This window comes from Athene cunicularia (genome assembly GCF_003259725.1).
Source record: "Athene cunicularia isolate RWA chromosome 15 unlocalized genomic scaffold, athCun1 chr15_part1, whole genome shotgun sequence".
NCBI classification, from domain to species: Eukaryota; Metazoa; Chordata; class Aves; order Strigiformes; family Strigidae; genus Athene; species Athene cunicularia.
In genome coordinates this window covers 9,423,074-9,449,996 of record NW_020799121.1, presented here as the reverse complement: position 1 = coordinate 9,449,996, position 26,923 = coordinate 9,423,074, and the positions used below count along the sequence as shown (strand labels likewise).

General features: G+C 48.0%; 1 protein-coding gene across 2 annotated transcripts in view; it reads left to right on the top strand.

Annotated features, from left to right (window-relative positions):
- MMP17 (matrix metallopeptidase 17) overlaps positions 1-26,923 on the top strand; it is a 55,081-nt gene that overhangs the window by 11,741 nt on the left and 16,417 nt on the right. For both annotated transcript variants that reach the window (XM_026859847.1, XM_026859846.1), the window contains exons 2-3: positions 18,136-18,268; positions 20,195-20,321. In XM_026859847.1, coding sequence (XP_026715648.1) covers positions 18,136-18,268; positions 20,195-20,321 — 260 coding nt within the window. The remainder of the gene's footprint in view (positions 1-18,135; positions 18,269-20,194; positions 20,322-26,923) is intronic.

Below are 26,923 nucleotides of genomic sequence, written 5' to 3'. Positions count from 1 at the left end.
TGGGCTGGAAAAGATTCAAGTCTTACTAGCTTAGCTAAAAGGCATTAATTCACAGAATATATACATAACAATGCTGTCCTGACTTGTGGCAAGTCCTGCCTGCAAGATTTCTTCCCTTGTCTACAAGATTGACTTCGGACATCTTCTTTTATTGCTTTGAAAGCCCAGCCTGATGGATATATTGGCCAAAGCCAAGTGAGGTCTTTGTATTAAAGCAAGAAAAGAGACAGATCAAAATTAAGTGTTGGGATGAGTGAGATCAGTTACAGGCTGAGTGAAGCCACCTCACTCAGGGTTGTCTGTCTAAGAGCAGGGGCAGAGGAAGGGGCTCTGTCTGCTTTTGGCTGCCACGAAGTAACTTCACTCTTGCAGCAGGTCAGTTCTTTGTTTTGCTCCTGCTGTACATGGTTAGTGGAGGAGCCCTGTGCCACCCATGGCCGGGCTAACCTAGGGGAGGAAGGAGAAGCAGAAAATACAGCAGAAGATAGAGCAGATGCCCTTTTTATTTTTAATTGTGCATGCAAGAGAAGGGGAGCTATGCGCTGCCTGATTTCTCTGCAACAGTGAGTAATATTGTCATCCTGCCAAGCACCCACCCCTTCTAAGCACCCTGCTACTGCTCTGTGTTAATTGCAATACAGCTGATGATGATAAATTCATTTGCTGTCCCTGGCACATTGTGTGGGCCTTTCCCTGTGTTCCCATTGTGCAGCACTACCCTGTCAGACACAAAGGCTCTGAGGGATTCCCAGCTTGTGCCCGAGGCTCACCCAGGGCATGATGGCCACAGGAGGTGAGTGCCACTCGCCCAGACCTGATGCCAGCCCAGCAGCTGGGCTTTCCCCCTTGCTGGAGGATGACAGAGCCTGGAGTAGCGAGAGAATAAAAGACTGTCTGGGAGTGAGTGGGCAGCTGTGCTGAGGGCTAGCCATCGTGTTGTGCATTAGGCATCACATTGAGCACCTCCAAGAGATGGATGGTGAAGGTCTCCCCTGGATTTGTTCCCCACCTCGTTGGGCCGGGCTGGTGTTTGTCCCCCTGCACTAGCTGTGATGTCCCCATATCTGCAGGGAATTTGGCAACAGTGCACTCAACGGTAAAACCCGAGAGGGTTTCATTTCACTGGGAGTATGAATACTTTTATTTGGGGATCCTCGGGGAGCCCTGCATGACTCAGTTTCTTTGCTCACAGCCACCTACTGTGCCAGGCTATGGTCACCCAGCCATGCTAACGGTTTGTTTGCAAAGCAGAAAGGAGAGGGAGAAGATGATAAAAGACATTAATTTAAGGAAATAAAGGGGAGAAAGAAAAAGGAAAGGCTCTTGGAAACCCCTCACTCTTCCCACACAGCACGCTCTGACAACCTCATTAAACACAGGCACTGGGCTGCATCCCTGTGCACAGAAACCTGGCTTCGTGCTGAAAATTCACAGGATGCTCACATGCAAACCCACTGGCTTTCCCAAGGGCCTTATAAATGATGGTGTTAAATACAGAAAAGGGAGCAAAACAAGGGCTATGGGGGTTCGTTAACCATTATGGCCTAATGTGTGCTGGCAGGGAGCCAGCTGACAGCATTGCTGCTGCACCACCTCCCCAGTAACGCTCCATCAGTTGCAAGTACTTCCCAAAAGCGAACAAATAAAAATAAATAAACAAATGGCGATTTTTTTTTTCCAGCAAAAACCATTGTTTTATTTTTAACCTGAGGCTTTAACCAGGAAAAAAAGGCAATCATGTATAATATAAAGCGCTGCCATGAGTAATTGCTGAGATGCATTGAGGTTTGGTGGCCAGGGCATCTGCCTGGGACATGGGGGACATGTTGTGCTCCCTGTGGTGTGACCTCCAGCCCACATATTTTCCTCCTCCCCATTTCCCCTTTGCCGTTTCTCTTGCTGACATGGAGACATCTCTTTGGGGGAAGGATGAGCTGTGCCTGTCTGTGTGTGGCCTCTGTGCCCCCCTGCAGGACAGCAGCCTCGCAGCCAGGGATGCTATTGCTCACTGAAAGGCACTGAGAATTATTATTTGTGCCATTGCTAGAAGAATGTTAATTTTGGTGCTGCTAGATTAAGCAATGACATAAATATGTGATGGGCAATCAATGTGAAAGCTTAAATTTGCATTAACTTAGGGGTTTAGATTTTTATTTCTTTGGTTATTTGACCAAGAACAAGATTACCTCAGTTTAATAGCCTGATCATTGAAATTGGCCTAATTATGCTTTGAAAGTCTCATCCCTTTGAGGAAGGGGCTGTGTCCCACCTCTGTGGCTGCTGCTGTGATTTCGCTCAGGGACAGCTCTGCTAAAGTGGGTTAATTGCACAGCAGTAGCAGATCTGCCTGTACTGAGAAGTCTGTGTCCTTGCTATGGAAGAAAATAAAGGATAAAGTCTACGCTGGTGGTGGTGACATGCAGAAGAAGGAAAAAAAAAAAAAAAAAAAAAAAGCTAGTTTATTATTGCAGCTAGACAGGTCTCAGCATCTAACTTTCTTAAAGCTGTTTCAAAGCTCTCTGTGCTACCTTTGCATTCTGTGAGCTAGATGTACCCCAAAACATCTTCTCAAAGGCAGGGCTGGAGCTGTAGAAAACTGCAGGTGCCTGGAAAGGTCAAATTGTCTCATTCCCTGGGGAGGGGGGGGGAATAACACTTATTTACTGATATTTTTATAGCTCTCCTGTGCTCGCTGCCATTTGAGCACAGCAGCGTCCTTCCTCTCCCAAGCAAAGCATGAAGAATGTGACGTGTTGATAAGGAGAAACAAGGATTCACCTGCTCTTTATGAAAAAGAAACTCATCACCTGCATTTCTGAACAAGCTTGCTGCATGGTGAAGGCAAAGCCCTAAGCAAGTCAGCAGAACCTGGTGCTTTGTCTTAGTCTCTTCAAGAACAGACATGTCCTATCTTCTTCAGTCTTCCTGGCAGGTTTTGTTGGCCTTTCTCCATAATCTGTGGTAGCATCACTGGCCCAAGGCATGGAGCCCCAGGGTGCCATGGCCATGTGTGGCTCCTCATCCCCATGGGAAAGCGTTTGGCTCCTGGGGTGTTACCTAGCTTTGTGAGCTCTGGAAACTGATGTGCTGGCAAACTGTGGGCAGTTTGTCTAGTCCAACCAGAGGTACCTATAGACTACAGTTGCAGGTTGATGCTGATTGCCTTTCCACACAGGGTTCAGCAGGAGATGAGATCATCCTCATGGTATTTAGGGCAAGAGACTGCAGGCCTGGATGGTTGACTTCCACATAGCTAACAAATGGTACTTGAGATATATATGTGTGTGTATATATATATATATATGGCCGAAGAGAATGGCAGCCCACTCAGAATGCCAGGTCATGTCTCTGCTCCTGATGAAGAGCTGTCCTTGTGCTGCAGGGAGAGCCATTCTGCTCGTGACGCGATACAGATGGTCACTTTGACATTTTCAATCAAATGTGTTGACAGAGCTTGTGTCATGAAGCTGAAGGAGTCAAAATATATGGGCCTTAAGGAAAAAAAAAGAAAAAAGGCAAAACAAACCTGGTGTGATTAAATGTATCCAATTTACCAGATGGATTTCTGCTCCGCCGTGCAGGATGGTCTGTTCCAGGAGTTTCTCTGCATTTCACATTCTGCTTATGTAGGAATGTAAGACCTCTCCATTTAATGAGTTTGATCGGTATCAAAAGTTAGTCTGCGTTTTGCCTGCTGGAATAGGTCTCAGGAAGGGGCCAGGGGATGAATTTCTGCATAAATCTCGTAAGCACAGAGAAGCGACTGCCCATAACGGGAGCCATCTGCCTCGTCCTGCCATCACCACAAACACCCACAGCCCTCACAGAGGGGAAATATACTTTTAGCAAAGACTTAACAAGATAAAAACACCCATCTTCCTTCATTGCTTATGCTGTAGGGGTTATGGTGTTAGAGGCAAACCAAGCCTCGAGGGCAGGGAAGTGCAGCTGAGGGTTGAGGAGACCAGCAGTAGCTGGGGCAGTTAGATGGGATCCTTTTAGCTGGGTCTCAGCACGGGGTACGTAGCTGGGAAGCTCAGACCCCTAAATCTCAATATCTGTCTGCGCTGCAAATAGACCTAATAGGTATATAAAATCTGGCTGTTTATGCGTAGAAAGGTGAAGGATACCTCCAGCTGTGTCGGACTGCATCAACACCATAGAGAGGCCACAGAAGATTGGGGATATTTTCCCATTAGAGCTTTTTCAAATATGTAAGTTTTATAATCTTTTTATTTCATCATTTGCTGCTCAGTGGGGGAGAGATGATCTTTGCATAAATGTGCCTGTTGCCAGCTGTGCTGGGAAGGGGAGTGGCTTTTGATGTGTAAAATTGCAGGCACTGACTTTAATTTGCACATCCCACATTGGTGCGATCAGGACCGCAGTGAGCAGAGCGATGCTGTTGTAATTAAGATCAGGGTTAGATCTGAGGCGCTGTGCATGGCTGCAGACATACAGATGGCTACTGCGTTGAGAAAAGGTCTGTTCCTGCCTAACAGTTTTGGGGTGCCGCTGCTCCCCACCCCTCTAAGCTCACATGAAAAATAATGCAAAGTTTTGAGGTCTGCAGGCTGGTAGGAGAAAACAGTGCCGGCCGGGTGGCCCTGTGGCCATGGGCACATGGAACCGAGCCACCAGGCAGAAAACCAGGGTTGGAGTGCCTGGCAGGTGCCCCAGGGATGCCAGTGCCCCTGGGGGACCAGCACCATGAAGGGGTTATTTGAAGGTGCATGGGTGTACGTCAGGACAGTCTGTCCTTCAGCACGATGCTACCCAGTCCCCTGCCCTTTCAAATAGACGTGAGTCACAACACTACCACCACTCTGTACCGCGTTGTTCAAGGGAACGTTAAAATCCACCCCAATATTATTTATTATCTGCAGCCTGTGCATAAAGCATTGCCTCTGCCCAAATGACTGCCACGCTGTCGTGGCCAGGGCCATCAGTCACAGCGGGCACCTGCAATGCTTCTTGCTGCTCCCAGTCAGAGCTGGGAACAAGGACTCCTAATTAGGGACGCGGTTGTTCACAGGCGATGCTTCCAGCTTGGCCCCTGCCTGCCAAGCCTTGGTTTTGGGGAGCAGTGTGCAGAACGAGGCCCCTTTCCCTGGCACCTCCCTGGAGCCCCTGGGCTTCAACCCCACTTGCAGGAGCCTGGAGATGATCCTGAGCACCCAAAAAGCTTGTGCTTAATGAAGTGCCTTTGGTGAGCCCCACAGCGGGCACACGGCTTTCCTCTCCCTTCGGTACATGGTCCTGAGCTGCCCTAAGCACAGTGGGGTCTGGAAAACTGGAATATTTGGGCAAAATGGAAGATCTTCTAAATGGACAAACGTTGGTAATATTTCATCCAGGGACGCTTGCAGTTTTGGTTTGGTTTGGTTTGGCCAATCCCTTTTTGTGAAAGCTGGTGCGATCTTCTGGGGATGTTTCCAAAGCCACCCCGTGATGAGTGCTTGGGAGATGCAAGCTGTTATTACTGCAAATGGGATGTGGGGTTTGGATCTCATTTTCCTCTGAACTGAGTCGGACCTAGAGAACAGTCCTTTCATCCTTTCTATCTGCAGGGTGCCCATGTCCCAGAGATGGGTAGTGTGGGGACAGCAGCCAGAAGCCCCTCACACCACTGTCTGCAAAGCATGGCTCTGTGCTGCCACCAGTGACCTAGCATTCACCTCCCTTTGCCATCCCTGCCTCAGTTTCCCCATTGGTAAAACAGGACCTCTGTGAGGTTCCTGTGCTATGAAAATGCTCCCGATAGCAGCTATGGAGTAAAAGGGATGAGTTTCCTGGATGTGTGAGCTTTTCCTCTGTGTCATGCCATGCGAGAGAGAGCAGTTGTGTGCTGACCACTGGCTCCTGATGTCTTGTGTAGCCCTGACAGCATGCAGGCTCGGGAGGGAGTGCTGAGCATCTCCCCAGTGGAGCTGAAGTCCTGGCAGGGCAGGAGAGGCAATTCTCCCTGCCAGCAGCAGGAAAGAGTTGTGTTACAAACAGCAACCTGTCTTCTGGCAAGGAGGATTAAAAAAAAAAAAAACAAAAAAACACCAAACCCTACTTTTCCAATATCCTATCAGTTTGCACTGACTGGTCTAAAGCTGTGCACAACTGGCCCAGGGCAAAGCCTGGAAGCAGCTGGGAGGGGGTGGGCAGGGGCGAACAAAACTGGTAGTACATACATAAACCCTGTCTGTACCCACGTTTCTGTTGGACAAAACATTGCAAAACCTCTACTCTCAGTCTGTCCTTTGATGTAGCAGAGCCGCAGGTGCGGGCAGCGGCTAGGGGACATGGTTCCCGGGGAGGAGAGTTGGGAGCCACGGGGGTGGTTTGCAGGAGGGGATGTCAGCTGGAGGGATGAGTGGGTCCTCGGAGGGGAGGGGTCAGCACCCATCTCCTTGGCTCTTGCTCTTGTGCAGGAGCTAATTATTGCTTTTTGCCCAACTGTGGTGGTCTGGGACATACACAAGTGGTGCTGTGTAGTTTGGTATGGCTTGTAATGCCCGAAGAGGTAACAGTGTGTGTAGATGTGCAGACTTATTATTTAAATTAGCATTTGGCACAAGAAGAGTACTGGTAAAAGCAAGTTCTGCATTGCATGGTTCAGCTCGTTTGCCAAAGTCAGGTACTGCATCATTTGAATCCCTCTGGGGAGGAGTATAATCTCTGGTTTTCTTTGGTTTCTGCTTTGTTCTGGTTGTTTTCTGCAAATCTGCTTTAGTCCCAGGTCATGATTAACAGCAGTTGTCATCGAAAGCAGAGTCATCCTAGTAGCCGCAGGAAAATGCCCTGGACTAGTCAGAGCAGGTTAAATTATTCATTTCAGTTAGTTAGTTTTAATAATTAAAGAATTTTTGTCATGTTTTGCAAATTGTCCAACACTCTGTGGTTGAGGGTCTCTTTTTTTTTTTTTTTTTTTTTTTTTTCCCAGCTCATATAGCCTGTGGAGTGCTCCCAAAGTACTTCTGGAGAGTTCCCAGTGTTTGCACCTGAGGGCTGGTCACCTGAGAATTGCAATATTATTGCTTCCTTTGATTTAATAGCCTTGCTTGTGAACAGAAGGATGCTTCTTTTTTTTTTTCTCTGTTTGCCAGTTGCCCACAGCATCAATAATTGTTCAGGACACTTGTTGACAGGCTCTTTCTATTAGCTGTACCAGAAAAGCTCATTGTAATACCACTGTTTTAAAGCAATTGGGGGAAGCAGCAAAGTCAACCAGGTAGCAAATGTGTTGTTCCTGTAGTCACATAGATCCAGGGACAGAAGACATAAGTGGGGCTTAATTCTCTCCCAAATGGATGCTCTATTTCACGCCCCAGCACAGCTTCTGATTTATGGATTTCTTAACGCCACAATATTTTCATTGCTAAAAACTAAATGGGAAGATGCAGCTAAGACCCTATCTAAAACCTGCTGAGGTAAATACAGGGACTGCGGCTGTTGTTAGCAGCCCTTGGACCAGTCCTAGAACAGAGTACGGTGATAACAGTTTGAATTCTCAGTTTGCAGAGGACTAGAGAATTTCTGCAATCTCTTGAAAGGGATATTGAGCCGTGCTGTGAGCATATTTAAATAGGCAGTCTGTGTCCTGAGGTTATCTTGAAAACCAAGCCTACCTAGCTGGAGAAAAACGTGATGCTACAAGGGGGAAGAAGCAAGCCACTGATCTCTGAGCTAATGAGTGGAGGAGAGATGTGCAGCTGAGCTCGTTTATCAGGGTAAAATGTTGTTAGCTGCTGTAAATGGGGAAACAGTTAAGCTGCGCTGCAGGGTCAACTCTGGAGCCTGGGGTGGAGACTGAGAGCTCTGAGTTAAGGACATGGATGGGCCAGGGCAAACTCATGCTGCAGAAAGTCAGGTCTGGAGTCCATCCTGGAGAAGACACTGTCCTAATAAAAGATCCAATAAATAGAGTTAGCGAGAGATTTGTTTTGATGTATAGCAGTCTGTTCAGTTAGCTACCAGAAGTGGTTTGTTTAATGACTGAAACTGCAAGAGTAGGAGCTCATCTCAGTGAGACCGAGAGAGAATATAGATTAATGCCATTGTGTTCTCAATGCGTCATTGACTTTCCTTACGTACGGTGAGCAAACGTGCCGTTCAGGTCCAATGAGATGGACAGGCTCATTAAGCAAAACTAGGACCTCTAAAGTCACCCCCTGGGAGAGCCTCGCTGTGTATTCTCACTTCAGTAAAGAGCAATTTGTACTTATTTTAAAAGAATCCATCATTTTCTTGCTCATCTTGGTCCCACTCCAGCTGGAAGACAGGAATGTTTGGAAGTTCTCCGCGCAGTCTGCCTGGGTGATGTCAACAGCCTCATGCTGGATACTCAGGAGGCTGGGAGATTTTAATTAAGTGTCCGAACATCTGTGTGCTGAGAGGAACGAAACCACCAGAGAGCCCATCTTGCAGAGCCCCCCGCTGTGTGTGGGGCAGGCGTCCCAGCTCCCGTGGTGGAAAGGACTCGGGAAGCCTCCTGACGTGGGATTCCTCTTGGGCAAAAGGCAGCAGCTGCCCACCCTGCCCATCCTCCTGCTGTTACAGATGAGACAAGGTGGAGGGAGTGCAGGGAGAGGAGGGTCAAGGCATGCTCTGTTCCTTCTGTCCATCTCCAGCAGATGTTTCCCGAGGAGCACTGTCCAGCTGGCTCTGCTGACAGCAGCCCCCCCGGCAGCTTTGGACTCCAGTGAGCCTTGTGCAAAATCATCCAGGAAACCACGGACATCCCTGTGGCCTCTGCTCAGAAAACCCTGAATTTGCAAAGTCTTGGCTTTGATTTTTCTTCATACAGAAAGGATGTGATTTCAGGGATGAGGCAACCTCTCACCATGATTTATTGCGCTGTGTTGAGCAGGGAAACCTCTTCCCTGGCTACGTGTGGATGGCAGCTGGGTACACAAGGAGGAGAGTTCTCCTGGGATTACAAATGCTGTAAGAAATGTATCTGGTGACATTTCATTTAACCCTGTCGCAGAGCTGAGGTTAGATTTGATGCAGTCACGCCTGTGGGTGTGCTCAGAGCACACCAGCGGTGATGCTGGTGGGGAATGGGGGTGCCAAGGGTACCTACTCCCTGCTCTGGGTGCCTGCTGGCTGGGGGGTGGGTCCAGCACAGAGGCATCAGGGGGAAATGGCTGCCCAGGGGTTCTGTGTGTGCAGGGAACACTGCAGGTCATCTGCAGCTGCTTCAAGAGCAGTGGGTGGCAGGTCTCATGGATTCCAGTTGCTCCATCTCTCACGCTGGAGTTGGGCTTTTTCCTCTACCCTGCATAGCCACTGTCCATCCTGCCTGGAGTCATTGGTCAAGGCCATACTCTGGTTTGTCCTGTGTAAACGGAGCCAGAGCGAGCCCGTGAATTAACCCAACAGCTACCACACTCCATGATGCGGACTAAGCTGGGCACAGCCCGGGTACCAGCAGCACAGATGCTCTAAAGTGGATTTTAAAGCACATCAAACTCTGTTGCTGGTATTTATGTGCCATATGTTGCAATGTTAATTACTTCTTGTGCTTCTCAATGCAATAGAGTATTGGGGTTGTTTAGATCCTCCCGGTGATGTTACTGGCCTCTAGGCCCACCAGAGGACTAGAACTCGTTGCATTTTCATTTTTAATGCAAGCACTGGCAGTTTCCTTTGTAGTGAGCAGGGCTGGGGGTGTTCAGGGAGAGCCAAAGTCCCCAGTTTGCTGTTCAGCACAGGATCCGGCTGGTGGCATCCGTCACCGGGACACAGTGGTGCCAGGGGAGAGCCTCCTGCGCCTGCTGCAAACAGCCTCTGACTACACTCACACAATAGGAGCAGGGTTGGCTTTTTTTTTTTTTCATAAACCATGTTAAGCAATGAGTTACATGATTTAGAGCTATTTTTGTAGCAAGATAAAAGAATGCGAATTTGCTCATTTACCTAACTTCCCATCACAGTTCAACAGACTATTATAGACCAGGACTTTCGTCTTTTTCTTCCTAAATAACTCCTTGATGACAAAGGATGTTTCACTGCGACAGGCAGCATTATGCAAAACTAGGACTGATTTAAAAACAAAATTCCCGTTGAAACTCCTTTTTGGTGGTCATGTGGAGTTTCAATTACACACAAATTCTTTGCATCGTTCATTGCCTTCAAGTGGAAATTTTCAAGATGTGTTGGAAAACCTCCAGTGATTGAAGGCCTGCCTAAAGCCCTAGTGTATTAAATCTCCACCAAGAAAAATACACATTTATGTTGAAAATACAGAGTAAACTGTACCTTGTTTATATGGTTTGTCACATTTTCTTACTCTGAAAAGAAACCTTAACCAGCTGTAGTAAACATTGTTCTGCCTGCCTTCTATGGGTGGGAATTGGTTCTTTGATCTTCAGTTCAAAGAGGTTGAAAAGGCTGTTTCTGCAGTCTGCAGAGAATTTCCTTCTGCTTCCACAACATCTCTTGATTAACTCTGTGTTTCTGGGAAGGCTCTCGGTATCCATTCAACCAAAGAGATGCTTACATCTTGTGTAACATCTACTGCGAAGTGGAGGAAGTTTGCTTCCAAACCACAACCGTCCTTCCATGCACAACTTGCCCGGCGGTGGATGTCATCCCCCAACACCCAGGAGAGTGGTCACACCAGCAGAGCCCTGCAAATGAGCGTTTGAGGCTACAGGCAAGACCTGATCGTGTCCCCCAAGACCAGCAGGCAGCCAGGTTGGCATCCAGTTGCTGGCTAGGAAGCAGGTCACACCGGAGCAGAGGCGCTCTCTCTGCTGGATCTTCACTGACCTGGATGTCCCAGGTCTCACGACACCAAGCAGTGTGATCTGTCCCTTGCCAAAGGGCCTGCTGTCTTCGGGACTTGTAGGTTGTGGCCTTTTGCAACGCTGCTGTTGTTAACCTAATCGAACATTTAAAGCAAGGGGGAGGGAGAGGAAATCATTAGCAGCTGCATTAACTTCTACCCTGGATTCTGTGCACAGCGTTTGCTCAAATTAAATAGCTGTTTGGATTCAAGCGACTCCTCCGGCGGGAGCTAATGAAACCAGTCCTGCAGTTCAGCAGTGGCATCAACCAAAATCCTGGTTGTAATCCAAACTTCAGGGTTTTTTCTCCTAATGAATTAATCAGCTGATTACATGTGTGCGATAGCTCATTAGAGAGGTGCATGGCAACCTTTGGAAGGACATTATTGGCTTTGTGTGGCCCGGGGGCCGTTACACTGTAGGAGTGTTCTCCTCGGAGTATCGCGGCACCATATGTGTTGCTCTAATTAATGGGTGTTGTTCCTGGGGTCGTTTGATCTCAGGAAAATGACTGTAAAAATTTTAATACTGTAAGCCTTCGAAAACTTGGAAGAAGAACTCAAACAGCCAAAAGCAATTTCCTTTTAATATAGCTTGTGGTGGTTGTGATTTAATTTATTTTTTACTTATTTTAAAAGCTTCCACCCTATTTAATGGTAGCTGTGGAGATAAAGTGAAGTGTAATTTGGAAATTAGTTCCGGATGTTTGAGTTGTAGCTTTATTTTAGTAATCTGGGTCATTAATTTTGCTGTTTGGATTTTCTTCCCCCGTGTGTGCGAAACATGACTGCACCCAGGGTATAAAGGGACTTGCAAGGTCCTCTCCCCACTGGGTGACCCTGTAAAAATAACGCCCATTTCTCTGTTGTTATCCGATGTGGACAGCAGGAGATGAGCAGTGGAGATAAGTGCTGCGATCGTTTGCGCTCCTCCTGAAGTCAGGGACACTGAGCACAGTGGGGAGGGACCTCCCTGGGGCTGACCCTGCCGGAAAGTCAAGGGCCAGATTCAGGTCAGGGTAGGGGTTTAGGCTCGCAGCCGTGACAGGAGCCTATTTAAACAAATCAAACCAACTTGTAGCTTGATTAATGAGCAGAGGTGCAGTTTGGTAAAGCTTTTCAAGGAATACTAATGAAAGGGATCTTCCGAGTGAAAAAAAACATGCTTCTGCTCAAACCTTGGACTACCCAGTAAATTTGGAAACTGGGATATACCAGCATCCTCCTCTGGAGGCGTGTTGTAAGTCACTGCGAGTGCAGCTCCTTGCTGCAAAGAGGCGTCTGGAGCAACACCGGTGGCTGTGGCATGGACCATGAGGTGCCTGGGGGTGTCACAACTGACAGCCCTCAGGCAGGGTGTTGTGGGTGCTGCTTGCACCTCTGTCAACAGGAGCATGAATTCAAAGACGGTTTCCTCCTCTGGTGTTAATGGGATGGGGATGGAGCCAGTCTGGGAATCCGGGATGCTGGTGCAAAGCTAAGGGTCCAGTCTAGGAGTCTGCAGAGGGGCCAGGGGCTGGGGGTAAAGCTCTGCTCTTCTCTCTGCTGGGCAGTGTGAGCAGGCAGAAGCATGAACTGGCTTAGGTAGAGTTTTTCTGCTTATCCTTATTTCTGTTTTACTGTTTATCCTGTTTATCCTCTCCTTGTTATCCTGAACTAGTTTGTCATCTTGTAAACACCAACCTATGACCCTTAAAAAGAAATCATCAGGAAGAAAACTTGCTGAGTTGTCTTTTTGCCTGTAGCAGTTGAACAAGCCCATCATCTTATATAATATTAATATTTGTAAAAGCAAACGTACAGAGCTCATAAATCTTCCATAAAAGAGGGACAATATCTACATCTATTTTAGAATGAAGCAGGTAAGTAGGTTCTAGGACAAAAGGGGTTTCGATACAAAGGCAGTAGATAGATGAAAGAAATGAAATTGCCATTTTAATCTGAAAGTTGGCTCTGCATAAGTGATACCAGAGGCTGCACCGCTGCCTGAGCCAGCATTTTGCTCTGGGTCATCGCTTGGCCCTGGAAAGCCCCAGCCCCTGGCTGCTGCCACAGCAGCATTGCTCCCTGATACTCCAAGGAGCAAAAAAAAAAGTCCAAAACTGAAGCAGGGCTTGTTTGCAGGGGAGAAGAGGACTTAATTAACATTTTTCCTAACTTTGTATCTTCTCAAAAAAAAAAAAAGTGTGAAAAGAAATTCTGCAGCTTTAGATTCTGCTCACCATATTTTAAGGCAAGAAACAGGCTTTTCCCCATTATGCTATACCACAGCAGTGTGGGAACCCAGACGAGAAAAAATAATAGAGCTTATTTTTAGCCAGCCAAGTGAGCAATCTGTCTCCAAACACGCACATGGAGCAACTCCGGAGAAACAACGCTGCTGCATCACCATTAACACAACCCTTTTTCAAAGGAAAACTGCTTTGAAAAAGTTGCCTTAAGACATCTTTTATTTGGTACCACCTGTGGTGGGATGGGAGGGGTAAAATCAAACTGTTTAAAGACTGTAGGCATACAAGGGAGGGAAACACTTTTTTTTTTCCGCCCCCAGTTTTTCTTCATTTCTTGAGCTGTGTTGTCCATGGATTTCTGGTCCCATGAGACCACAGGGATGAGGCATGGGCAGCACCTGGGGAGCCTCCGATCCTGGTGCCTCCGTCCTGAGAGCTGAACATGTTGTGATGGCTTTTCCCCACGGCCTGGGACATGGCGTGAGTCCTGCCATCCCATGTGGGGCAGGGTGGGATCTCCAGCCCCTCACAGGGATGATGTTTTGTCAATAAACATCCCGGTTGTGGTTTTTAAGGGGTATGTACGTGCTTCTGCTCCGCACTGAGCAGCGTGAGGGCTCTCGCTGGCAGCTGTGTTTATCTGGTGCAGCGGAGGGGAGGTGCAGATAGATGACTATCTTTGGACATTTTTGCCAGGCATGCAGTTCTTCCTATTTTCCTTTTTTTTTTTTTTTTTTTTAAATTTCCTCGGCCCTGAGCACAATGGGAAACCTTACAATTCTGTATTACTTGGTGGTGGAGCTGATCAGAAGATTAATTATGGACTGAGCTTGGTCCCTTCAGCTTCGCCCAGCACCAGAGAAGTCCATCGTGTGGGTGCACTTCTGGCCATGGCAGTGAAACGTGTTGGCTGGGTCCAGCCCAGCAGCCACCTGCAACTGGGGATGGAGTTCCCAGTGTGAGCAGACAGGACCCATAGATGGGAGACCAGGGAAGTCTATTGCATGTATTTTATAGATGAGGAAGTGGGGACCAGAGACACAGTGAAGTGATTCCCACAAAAACTGAGCTGAGATCCTGTGAGCCCCAGACCAAGGGATGTGCTCTGGGCCATGGCATGAGCTATATAGTGCAGCCACGCTCATTCCCAGCTTGTCTTGGAGGTGGAGGATGGTCAAGACATTGGTTCAATCTAAATTTCTGGTGAAACAGGGTTTTTTTTCCTTTTAAAATAGGGACCAGCTGAAGCTGAATCTTCTCATGGGATTAGGTCAATTCAGTTAGCACAGCACATTTTTAAGGAAAAGTTTTTATCATGCCAACTCAGGCAAGAAATATGTTTAAAGAATTTTATCATTCAGCTCAAATCATTATTTTTTTTTAACAATAAAAGCTTTTTTTCCCCAACTCTCATTAGCTTAAAATGTTTAAACAAAAAAGTGGAAATAAGAAGGGAACATGTGAAAGTTGTCAGTGGAAAATATTTTCATATTTTTCATTCATGGCAGTTTACAAGTTTAGATTTTGTCCTAACTAAGGACAAGAAGATATCTGAAAAGCTTTCAACAGGCACACAAATAATTAGCCAGACGATTCCTGCTGGTCTTTCTCATCTTCAGATCCAGCTGCATTTTCCCTAATGAAATTTTCTGCCACAGCAAAGGTGGAATGTGCAAGTTCAATATTAGGGATCAGCTTTGCTTACAAGGAGAGAGGAAACAGGCCAGAACCTTTACACTGGAAAAGGGATGAATGACAGCAGTATCACAGAGGTCTGTGCAACTGTGGAGAACCTGAATACATCACAGTAAACATGATGGTCTACATGCAAGCACTGATTTTCCTGCATGTGATTTCTTTCAAGGTGGATCAGGTGAAGGGCTTGTGAGATCTAACTGTTCTTCCATCTTTTCTTCAGGGAGCCCCCCATTTGCTCTGGGGTGTCCAGCTGCGTTTGTGCTTTTTCTGTCCCTTTGGGTTAAGAAAAAGAGAAGGTCTTGCCCTGGCTGCAGCCAGAACAGCAGGACTTTTTTGGACCTTATCTCGCCTTTGCCTTCCTCAGCCTTTTGCTGTCACCTCCATCTCCAGGAGGACCTAAGCAAAGCTGAGTTTCGTACATCTCCAGTGTAGCATCAGCTCTGCTGTCATTAGAGAATAAATGACACTGTCTCCATGGCTGGGGAAGAAACCAAATTAAACCCCCCCATCCTTGGCAATTGATGGGCTGGCTGCTGAGCTCCATGCCACAGCCAATTTCTCATGAATAATCAAGGGCAAATTGTATCTCTAATTTCTGTCACAAATGTTTTTGCTATGCAAAGCAACAAATAGGTGTAGGGAGAAGAGGAGAGAGTGCTTGGCCTGGCCTGGCCTTCAGCCTGGTGGCGAGGGAAGGCTGTGACAATGCTAACGTGCTCCTGGCAAGATGGTGCCTGATGGAGTTGCATTAAGCAGCAAGGAATGGACAGATGAGCTGCTTTCTGTCTGTGATAACACATCACCCTGCTAAAATAAGGCAACTGTGAAGGAGGGTGAGGAGGGAAGCAAATTGCCAGTGAGAAACCCAGCATGGGAGACCATGTTCCCCAATGGAGAGCCCCACCAAGCATGGGGAGATCTGTCGTTAAGCTCTGAGTGTGAAATTGTTTAACTGGGCTTGCCAAAGCAGGGCTGGGGGTGCTGTGGCATTCAAAGTGGCCACTGTAGGTGACACCAAGCTAGGAGACATTCAGATTGTAGCGATAAGCAGGTACTGACTTTTGGCACTAATCTGACTATGATAAATATGTGGCGTATTGACTGCAGTGGAAACCTAGATCAATATCAGTCTTCCAGAGGCTCAATAGATCAACGTTTCTTTGATACAGATAAAGAAAATAGAGGGTAGATGTTTATGGTATTCCCTGCATGCAGTATTATTATTCTTTGCTGATCCATCTGCCGAGGTTAGGGGAGGGGGGAGTGAGAACGAAGGTAAGAAAGGATTTAGAAAGATAATTCACCAGACATCTAAAAAGCAGTTGTAAGAAGGAGATTTATGGCTTTTTTTTTTTTTCATTGGTTTTAGGCTGAAAATAGGAAAAGAAAGATCTTTGTAAAAATGTATTGTCCTTTGAGAGAGAAATTCCTATCAAATAGTGGTCTTGGGTTTAATGAGGTGCCTGTGGCAGGGGGATTGCTGGCACATGCCCATGCTTGCTTAGGCTTTGGCAAAGAGGGACACACAGGTGTTTCACAGGTCCCTGCTGCTTTCTGGTGTAGAGGTACCCACGCCTGGCTCTAAATGCCTTAAGGCAACTGGCGGGGAGATAGTTAAATCAGGGCATGTGGAAATGCTGGAGAGGAGGACACACAGAGAAAAGCCATTTATTTCACTTCTTAAATAAATCAGTTGGCCCTGTCAGGGGCTGCGGATGACTGAGGTTGCAGCTTCACCAGTAAGCCAGTCCTGACACTTCTGTTGTTGCTGGGATGAGCACGACTCTGCTGATTTATTCCCTTGAACAAATAATCCAAAACTGAGAAACCTGTTCCCATCATCAATGGGATTTTCTTACAGAGGTTTTTAAAAAATCTGTTTGTGTTGTTTTGGGTTTTTTTTAAATGATGAGGGACGTCAATCTCCAGGAATGACTTTTTGGCATTGGCCCAATTCAAGGGGAAGGTTGTTGCAGGGTTGTCCTCTGCTCCCTGTCCCCAGACCCCTTCCCTCTGCGGTGAAAAGGCAACGGCACTGCTGGGAAACCTCCGGGTCTCACTGTGGTGGCGTTTCAGTTCCTGGAAGCTGAGACTTTGCAGCCACAGTGCTTGTATTGGGAACTGGTGATGAGGGACCAAGGCAAGGTCCCACCCCATGTGGTGGCCTCCAAGGAAGCCGCTTGGCATGTTGCATCTCTATGGTGTTTTTCTCCAGAGGACTCAGTTTTGTGTCAATGCTGAGGTCACCTGCATTGGGTCTCAATGACTGCGTGGCTCAGAGCAGGGTTGGAGACTTCATGGTTGGGTTTGCTTCCAGTCAAAGTCCTGGTGTTGTGAAGGTCAAGGGTAAAACAAACCACCCTCACAGAATCATTTAGATTGGAAAAGACCCTTAAGATCATTGACTCCAACTGCTAACCTAACATCCTCAAACCATCAGGGTGCATTGAGAGGACTTGGAACACAGGGATGTCCTTGTCCCTGCATCCCAGCTCATCTCCACCAAGTGAAGGGAAACACTGTCAAGCACCCTTAATGCACTGCAGTCCCAAATCTTGGCCACCCCAGCCATGTGTGGACTGGAAAGCTGCAGGAGGTTGCGGCAGGTTGATTAATGTCACAGCAGGATGATGGCATTGTGGCAGATCAGCTGAAGGGACCTGGAGAGCAGGCACAGCCCTTGTGCCAGTGTGGGGACATGGGGGAAATTGCAAAGGGCGCTTGGCTATGGAGGTGTTCCCCATGCTGGCAGGCAGAAGGGAAGGTCTCCACCTCTAACCTCTCATGGGAAGCTGTGGCATTACTGTGGTGCCTGTGGGGGACAGCAGAAAGTTTAAAGACCAGCATGTATAGTCAGAGAAGTCTGACCAAGACACAGCGGGGTAAAACCCAGCTGCTCTGCAGCCTCAGACAGACGTCACTGAGGTTCCTCCATCAGAGTTGGGGACCCTCCCCAAGACACTTGTGGACTCCCACTGGAAGTGAGGTCCTGAGGGAGGTGGCATTGCCTGGCCCCTGTCATGGGCAGTTTTCCTCCCCTCACTGTGCTCAGCCCAGAAACAAGTTTCCAGTAAGAGCTGCCAGAGTCTGAGGGGAGAATCAAAGGCGCCTGTGTAACCCTCGGGTAGGGGCTGCACTGCTGCCACTATCAGAGATGGTCTGCAGCTGGGTGGGAAAATAGATGTCACCCTTGGAATGTGTGAAGGTCGCCAGCTCCCATTACTGAAGTGATGTGTACAGATCCGTCCTGACACGTCCATTTGTTAGCTGGGATCACGCAGCTTGATGGGGAAGTTGGATATAAACATGTAAATGGGAAAAGGATGTCCGAACAGAACAGAAAGGACAGTCATAGCACCTTTCCCTGTGTATGTATTTCCTTCCTTTCCCTTTCTCATCCTGCCCCTTCTCCTTGTTTCACAGGACTGGCTGACAAAATTTGGGTATCTGCCTCCTCCGGATCCTGTCACGGGACAACTGCAGACACAGGAGGAGCTCACCAAGGCCATCACTGCCATGCAGCGGTTTGGGGGGCTCGAGGCAACGGGGGTCCTAGGTCAGTGGCTCATGATCCCTCCTCTCTCTGGTGCAGAGGGATGCAGGGATGGCTCCTTGCGGGTCCAGCAAGAAGGGGCTTGGCGCTGAGTTGGGAGTAGCATCACCTCCAGGAAAAGCTCACATGGGTGTAACATACGGCCCAGTTTGCAGCTGTAAGAGTAATTACATGGCTCAGGTGCTTTGTTGCCTTGTGCTTTCAAGAACCTGAGGCAAGCAATTATTTCACCAGACCCACACACCCTTGGGGTTCCCATTGTGCTTAAAATAGCTCTTGGTGTGTTCAAAAAAAAAGAAAAAAATATAAGAAAAAAAAGACAGAGAAACTAAGGCTGATAGGTTATCCCCTTCAAAGCCTTAATTGCATTATCAGATTGAATTGAATAAAAATCCTGATTAAGCCTCCCAATTTGTATATGTAGATATTCTGGTTTCTTTGCTGCAGGGGCACAGTGCAGGGGAAGGAGGAAGATGGTGTCGCATCCCCCCAGCACTGCCTGCTCCTGCCCGGCACTCAGAGCCACAAGGTGCCTGTGGAGCTGGCAGGGGTCTCCCTGGCTCTCGCTGAGCTGCAATGGCTCCAGGCACCCCTCGGTCACCCCCCGCCAGCCGAGAGCCCGTCATCTGCTCCAGCAGCTCCACCGGCAGCAGGGACAGGGCGATGAGAAGCTTTTTCCTGATGTGGCAGGCACGTCTGGCTGGGGGGGAGCAGTCCAAGGCCAGGCTGAAGCAACACAAGTTCCCCAGTGTGGCCGGGGTCGTCTGTCTCAATGTCCTCATTGAGGGAAGGAAAAAGCCAGCATTATCCCAGCCCTCGGAAGGACACCCGTCTGCCCTCCTCCCCTCCCTGACGCATGGCCATGACCTCCCGCTGTGTTGCCAGTTTTCTTCCGCTGCTCAGGACAGAATTAATGAGAAGCTGCTAATTAGCAGGGCAGTCTCTGTCCATCGCAGTGCCCACAGCAGCTTTCTGCCAGTCCCCTGGAGCAGCTGCCGCCTGAGCAGCCACAGGTCCCGTCTAGTCGCTGGGACTCTCTGCTCTTAACTGACCATGTGCAATAATTTCCCTTCCACCTTATCCCAAGCTGCAGGAGGCTCTGGAGCAAGAATGGCCTTTTGAATGCATTTACACTTTCCTTTTTGGAGAGGGTGTTTGAAACAGGCTGGGGGGCTGCCTTGGATAGGTCCTGGAAGTGGGTTTGCATCTGAAAATAAGTGTTTATGTAAAGAGGTAAACAGCATGGAAAATGGATGAATGAACAACTTCTCTGCCTTTCAGGAGATGAGAACAGGAGCTTTAAGCTTTCATTCAGTTTTAAAAATAAATAAAGACAAAATATGAACATTTTCCAAAGTAGGTCCTAGCTGAACAAAGATATAGTTTATTTACATGTGAGCGTCTCTCTGCTTTGCCAGGGGAATAATGGGAAATTCAGCAGGAGAGAATAAAATAGAATAATTAAAAATTTATGTTTTAAAATATAATCAAAGCTAGCCACAGGTGGCCACACAACTTTTCGAGATCTGTAAAGTGTCACGCATGAGGTAACCTGCTGCATTTTCTCCTGAAATCTATAACATTGTCCATTGACACTACCAGCAGAGCTAGCAGCTAAGCCCCCAGCCGTGGGGTGTCATCTCCCCTCACCTCCTGGCGGCCCCAGCTGATGGGTGCTTTGAGGAAATGGGTTTTCAGCAGGAATTGCTGCTGGTGATGTGTGCAACTGTGGCATGGAGGGGGCGCAGTGCCCCATGGGTGGCATCATGGGTGATGCCGGGGCCAGGATCATCCCCAGCAGCTCCCAGACCCTCTCTTGTGCTCTGCTGCTGCATCCTCAGCACCTCCTTTCCCTTCTCCTTGTCCCCCGTGGGATTTCTTAACCCACCATACCTAGGTTTTCTTTTTTTTTAATTTTTCTAACCAAAGACGAAGCCACACTGGAGCTGATGAAGACCCCTCGCTGCTCTCTGCCCGACCTTGCCACCACGGAGACCAGGAGGAAGAGATTTGCACAGGCTGTCACCAAGTGGAGCAAAAGGAACTTGTCTTGGAGGTAGGAATTCATCCCCCCCCAACTGAAATGAAGCAAAGGGCTGATACCACGCAGACCAGGGCTAAATATGGCTTTGTGATGAGTTTCTGGGTGACATGTTAAAACATGTTCCTCTGTGCTCCCAGAACCCCACAGATTATTTATTAAACTCTTCTGTTGATCCCAGCCTTGACTTCTTGAACCTGCTCAGATGCCGGCAGGGAATGGTGCGGATCTGGCTGGTGGATTAGCTGGGAGCTTTTTGCTGCATTGCAATGGTTAGAGCATATTTTCTCTTGAGTTCACTGAGACTCTGTTCTTTCTCGGGCAGCTGCCACAGACTTGGCTCGGCACAGATGGGGCTTCTTCTCTTGCCCCACCTGAGGCCAAGGAGCATGTTCTGGGTAACAGAGTCACTTTTTTTTTTTTCCCTAGTCCTTGCTACAGGGAAGTACTTTTCCCTTGATCTCAAGGAGCAACACATGTGGGTCACTCTGAGCCTGCAACACACAGAAGTTCAGATCCAACTTCCAGAGACCCTGCAGTCATGCTGCTGGTCAAATTTGGAAAACAAACTGATCGTTGTCCTACCAAGACTTGTGCTTTTTGGGACTCATTTTTCCTCTCTCAAAGACCATGCGCTGCAGTGATTGTTCCTTCAAGAAAGCTGAGCATCCTGAGGTGCTCATGCTATCCTGAAAAATCATGTGGATGCTATGGAGAGATCTCCTTATTGATAATAAGCTCCTCTCTGATCCTGACATAGTCCTTAGAGTGAGTTCAGCTCCCACTGTAGTAACAAATCTTGACTTCACCGCCACTGCTGACATGTGTTGAAACTGTGGCCTTACCAGGGATTTGGTCCATGTTCCAGCATATCCCTCCGAGACCTTATTTTCAGAAAAGATAAATATAATTCAGCTTCAGTATGAAACAATTTTGGCTCATGGACAGCTTCTTGTAGTGAAGAGACCCATGATATAAAAGCTTAGCCTGTCCCTCTGTCAACCAGCCCTGTCTTGATGTGGAAGAGGAATAAACTTCATACTTCAGAGAGGAAAAAATCTGTTTGGGTGGAACAATAAAACCTGCCCTGATGTTCTGTGAGCTGCCAGAGCCAGTGCAGGGGCATGGCTTTGGCACAGCTCTGACCTTGGCAGCTCCTCTGAGCAAAGCTGGGCTGGACAAACCTGAGCTACATCCCAAAGTGTGGAGGGGGATTGGGGTCAGGCTGTTCTGTTGGACATAGCCCTGGGCTACCCCCTGCCTCCCATCCCCTCAGAAACTGTGACGCTGCAGCAAAGACTGCCAAAAAAGGGGTTTAGGTCTGAGATGATTTTATATGTCCGACATAAAAAATCCATCTCCTGACAAACTCATTTCTGCTTTTTATTCTTTGATCCTTTCCAAGATCTTGGCTTTTGTTCCAAAGAGGGCTGTATTTTATAACTGGAGGGTTGTATAAGCCAACAGAAGGCTATAGCATTATAGAAACTCCAACATAGTATTTACATCCAACGCTTGAGATTAAAATAGCTTTTTTGAAACTGCTATGAAAATCTGCCAATAGAGGCATAAAGTTTTACGTGTTTACCTTTTAAACATTGATTGAAGATTTAAAAACAGAAAACAAAATTCTATTATGGCATGCCTTTAAAAATTGAAGAAAAACCTGCACAATTGTGAGGCTGGAATAAACAGGTAAGAAACCTGTATGAAAGGATGATCTTGGGACAGGCATCTGCACTGATGGAGAAGGCAGTATCTGGCAAACGAGATTTTATAGATGTACAGGTTGCTCAGGTTCTTTTTACCCTTAAGTACAGCCAGCCTGTGGGACTGGAGGGCTCAGGGGACAAACCAGTACATCCTGTACAGCCTCAGAGCATCCCAGCACAGCGTCAGACACACACCATCTTCTGCGCCTCATCTCCATGGGAAGTTTCCAGGATATTATAGCATACAAAGCTTCTTTTCATGGGATTTTTTTTATTATTATTATTTTATTTTTTCTGCATAGGTACCAAGGCACTCAGTAAGCTGATGAGGTGGCAGTGGGATAGATTTGGGATGTGGCTGGAGCGGGGTGCAGGGAGCAGCGTGCTGCGGATGCCCTCTGCTGGCATCGGCACCGGGAGCTGCCCGCATGTTCCCCCTCGTGTTTGCAGCCTGGTTTTCCTTTTGCTAATTTTGCTTTATTGCTTCTGGATATGTCCCACAGAAGGGGTGCTCACAGCCGGTATCTTCTTCTCTTCCCAGGCACCCACCTTCTCCTTGCAGTCACGGGAAACACAGCATCAGGGCTGTGCCCCCTCTCGGCATGCTTAGAACTCCCTGGGGCAGGGGGAAGCCACCAAAGCCCAGCTTTTGAAATTTCTCAGGGTTTTTTGTGCTGAAATGTCAGCCTGTGCTGAACTGAGCTGACTTTCATCCATCTTTAGTTAAGGACAAGTCCCTGGTGCCACTTCATCAAAGTTACACTCTTTGAAACTGTGATGCTCAGGTCATGGGGTGCCAGAGCTGGAGCAAACACAGGCAGCAGGGGAGCAGTGACATCTGTCAACGCTGTGATCATCCTGAGCCCACCCACGGCAGAGGTGTGGCACTGCCTGAGCCAAGATGTGGATTTACCGAGGCACGGAAGGGCAGCTGCCAGGCAGGTACCATGGGGTAAAGGTGTGCAACTGGGGTAACCCCTAGTACCATGCTCCAATCCCCGTGAGACACCTGATCCTCCTGCTTCCCTCCTCTAACAGGTGGCACCCACTGGGGGGACTTCCCAGCCCAAGCCCAGCTGGCCGCGGGCAGCCATGCCCCCATAGCCTGGGGGTGACAGATGCCTGAGGGGGGCAGGAGTGCCACCCCCCAGTTCAGAGCTGCTTTAGGGCTGTCATAACACACCCATCACAAGCAACTGGGACCCTCGTAGGAACAGCCCCGAGCAGCTGGAGCAGAGTGCAGGCAGCTGCCACATTGGCTTCTGCTGCCAGTGGCAGGAGCAGGCAGCGAAGTGCAGCAGCCCCCCTCTGGCAGCCCCCCAGAGGAACTGATCCTCTTGCAGCCCAAAAAGCTGGCTGTGAAATTTGATTTCAGCCACATCTTCTCCCAGGGATGGATTACTCCTGTGCTGTAGGGAGCTGCCTGGCACTATGTGTATATTAAAGGGCAGAAGAAGGATTATAACCCCAAAATGTTCAATAATTTTTGCAAAGTGTTGGGAGAGGGGTGACAAACCTCTTGTGGCACTGGGGTGTTGCAGCAGTGCCAGGGTAGCACTGGATTGGGGCTGCGGATGGCTCCGGGTGGCTGGAAAAGCACCTTTGCCATGGCAGCAAGCATCCACCCTTTCAACTGTCTCTTCTTCCCTCCCCTACCCTGAAAAATCAATTTGAGTTTATCAGGTAATCCTTAGCCTGCTGTGTTTGGTAGTTATCAGCATTTATTTTATTTCTCTGTGGCTTCAGGGCTGCAGAAGGTAAAGGAGTGCTTTCATTAACCAGCAATTGATTTCTCATACATCACTAATAGTCTTCCACTTTGGTTTTTGGGAGGACAAAAATCAAAAGAGAACTCCGAAATCAAAATAACCAGTGGTGTGGGTGCCCCTCAACAGTGAACAGAGGTAGATCAGCCCTCTCCAGCCTCGACTTATTAGCCAGCTTGGACCCAAAATCTCTTTGGGATGGGACAAGCAAAGGAGGGGACCCAGGGAACACATGAAGCAGCCAGGCGAAAGTCAGCTTTCATTTGCCTGCATGGTGGTGCTGCCACCTGGGTGAGCTCTAGAAGCAGGGCACAGATGTTCTTGGCATCAGTTGTGCCACTTGCAGCCACTATTTCAAGCATCGCAGCCAATGTTGCCTTGTGCAGCCCCATCCACCGTGGGGACAAATGCTCCCTGGGGTGTCCCAGTGCATAGCTTTGCAGAGGGATGGGACTGACCCCACAGCTCAGGACAGTGCTGGTGGGGTGGCCAGAGGAGGACTGAGCAGCCCAGCCCTCATCGCCTTCCTGGCAGCTTGGCAGGGACCACCTGGAGGAGAGATCTTTCTCTCAAGTTACATCAGGCTTTTCCCTGAAACTGGAGGTCTATAAGGGGAGTCTCAGGAGGGATTAACATCCAAGAAGGAGCATTGCTCTCCACTGGGTATCTAAGCACCATACTACAAATAGTAATAATAATCAAGGTAGGAGGAAATTATTTAGTCCTGTCTGCATCTGCATGACGTTAGAAATGTGCCTTCTTTTCATTGAAACCGGGTAATGCAACACCAACGAACTTCCTATCAGCATAATAGTCTTCTCCTAATCTCATTGAAAACAATTAGCAGAGCTCCGGCAATCAAATCAGATGCTGAATTGAAAAACCCTGATGGGATTCTCTTGAAAAATAAAGGTGGTAATGAATAAAAGATGGGGGATTTTTCACTTACACCTGCAGCATGTTAATAAAATGTGGGTCAGCTCAAAGGTGCAGGACCTTTTATAACAAGCAAAGTAAGTATCGATGCTGATTCTGCCTTAATCTAATGTTTCTGGAGTCAGGGGTTGGGAGGAATATTAATAATGTTTGTTTCTTTTCATCCACTGTCCTTTTCCAAGGGAGAACAGATTTATTATCCTCATTCTACAGCTGGAAAGAGAGGGAAAGAAAAGGAAAGTGGCTCATGCAGTTGAGCAGAATTTGAGGAGGTAATGAAGAGCAGACAATGTCCCCAAATCTGAGACTGTGCCCTAGGTACCATGATCTTAGAGACAGGTTGTAATTCCCAGACTAAACATGCTGTGTTTTACACATATAATTACTTGCTCGATAGAGATTAAAGCAGCAAAGGGTTTACCTAAATCTAGAGGAGTCTTGTGGAAGAAGAAAACATCCAGTTAAAGAATATCTGGAAAGCAGGTGGCCTTTTTTTTTTTTTTTTTTTTTTTTTTTTTTCAGGCACAGTCTCTTTTATAAATTGCCTGAAAATTGTCTTTTCTAATCCCACACTCACATTGTTTGTACATCATGCTGGTTTTTTTTACAAATGTGGGGGTTTTTTAAGGTCTATGATTATCTGATGCTACATGTATGGTAGCTCATTTAGTTTAATAGTTAAGGTCTTTCTTTGCCCAGAATACTTTAGGGATAGGAAAAGTGTAGATATGAGTGATTTTTGTTCATCTGGCTGTGGTGTGTTTTCTCTTATTCACCCATCTCATCCCCACCATCTCTAGGACAAAGTTCCCAAACTCTTAGTGAGACTTCTGCTTGTTCTCATGAGTCCCATTTTGTTCTGCACTGGATTTAACCCTCACTAGTTTTGCCCAGGTCAGGAGGTGGTACACACCTTGGGCTGTGCATTACTGAAGTTGTGGGATATATGCAAGTACTTGTGAAAGCAAGAGCATCCAACCTCAGTCAGCAAGTTGTTCCTACTCCCTTTGCTGATCCCTGCTGTTCCCCAGTACTCCAATGACTACTTGTAGGAAAAGCTTGAGTGATGTGACTTCCCCTTCTGACACCTTGTATTGGCTTTGCGTTGCAAGGTTTTGATAGCGGGGGCACTACAAGGGTAGAGAGAAGATCCTAGAAGCTTCCCCTACATCAGATAAAGCCAATGCCAGCTGGCTTGGGACCCATTGCTGGCCAAGGCTGGGCCCATCAGCAATGGTGGTGGCACCTCTGTGATAACATATTTAAGAAGAGGGGGGATAAAAAGCTCTGCAACAGCAATTGCAACTGGGAGAGAGGAGCGAGAATATGAGAGAAACAACTCTGCAGACACCAAGGTCAGAGAAGGAGAAGGGCAGGAGGTGCTCCAGGTGCCTGAGCAGATTCCCCTGCAGCCCGTGAGGCAGCTGTGCCCTGCACCCAGGGAGGCCCACGGGGGAGCAGAGACCCACCTGCAGCCCAGGGAGGACCCCATGTCGGAGCAGGGCCCTGAGGCCAAAGAACGTTGTGACCCCATGGGAAGCCCACGCTGGAGCAGGCTCCTGGCAGGACCTGTGGACCCATGGAGAAAGGAGCCCACGCTGGAGCAGGTTTGCTGGCAGGACTTGTGACCCCGTGGGAGACCCACGCTGGAGCAGTCTGTTCCTGAAGGACTGCACCCTGGGAAGGGACCCACGCTGGAGCAGTGGAAGAGTGTGAGGAGTCCTCCCCCTGAGGAGGAAGGAGCAGCAGACACAATGGGTGATGAACTGACTGCAACCCCTCTCGGGAAGAAAACCAGGAGTAGACTTAAGCCTGGGAAGAAGGGATAGGTGAGGGGAGGGTGTTTTTAAGATTTGGTTTTATTTCTCATTATCCTAGTCTGATTAGATTAGTAACAAATTAGATTAATTTTTTCCACCAAGTTGAGTCAGTTTTGTCCATGACAGTAACTGGTGTTTGATCTCCCTGTCCTCATTTCGACCCATGAGCCTTTTGTTATCTTTTTTCTCCCCTGTTCAGCTGAGGAGGGAAGTGATAGAGCAGCTTTAGTGGGCACCAGGCATCCAGCCAGGGTCAACCCACCACACACTATAATTACGTCTGTAGGTTTAGTCGGGTCATTACTTCACATTGGTGCTAGGGAGTGGTGTAATACTGAGCGATCCTCTCCCAGCTATATTATGCAGGAGGGCAAGTGAGGTGA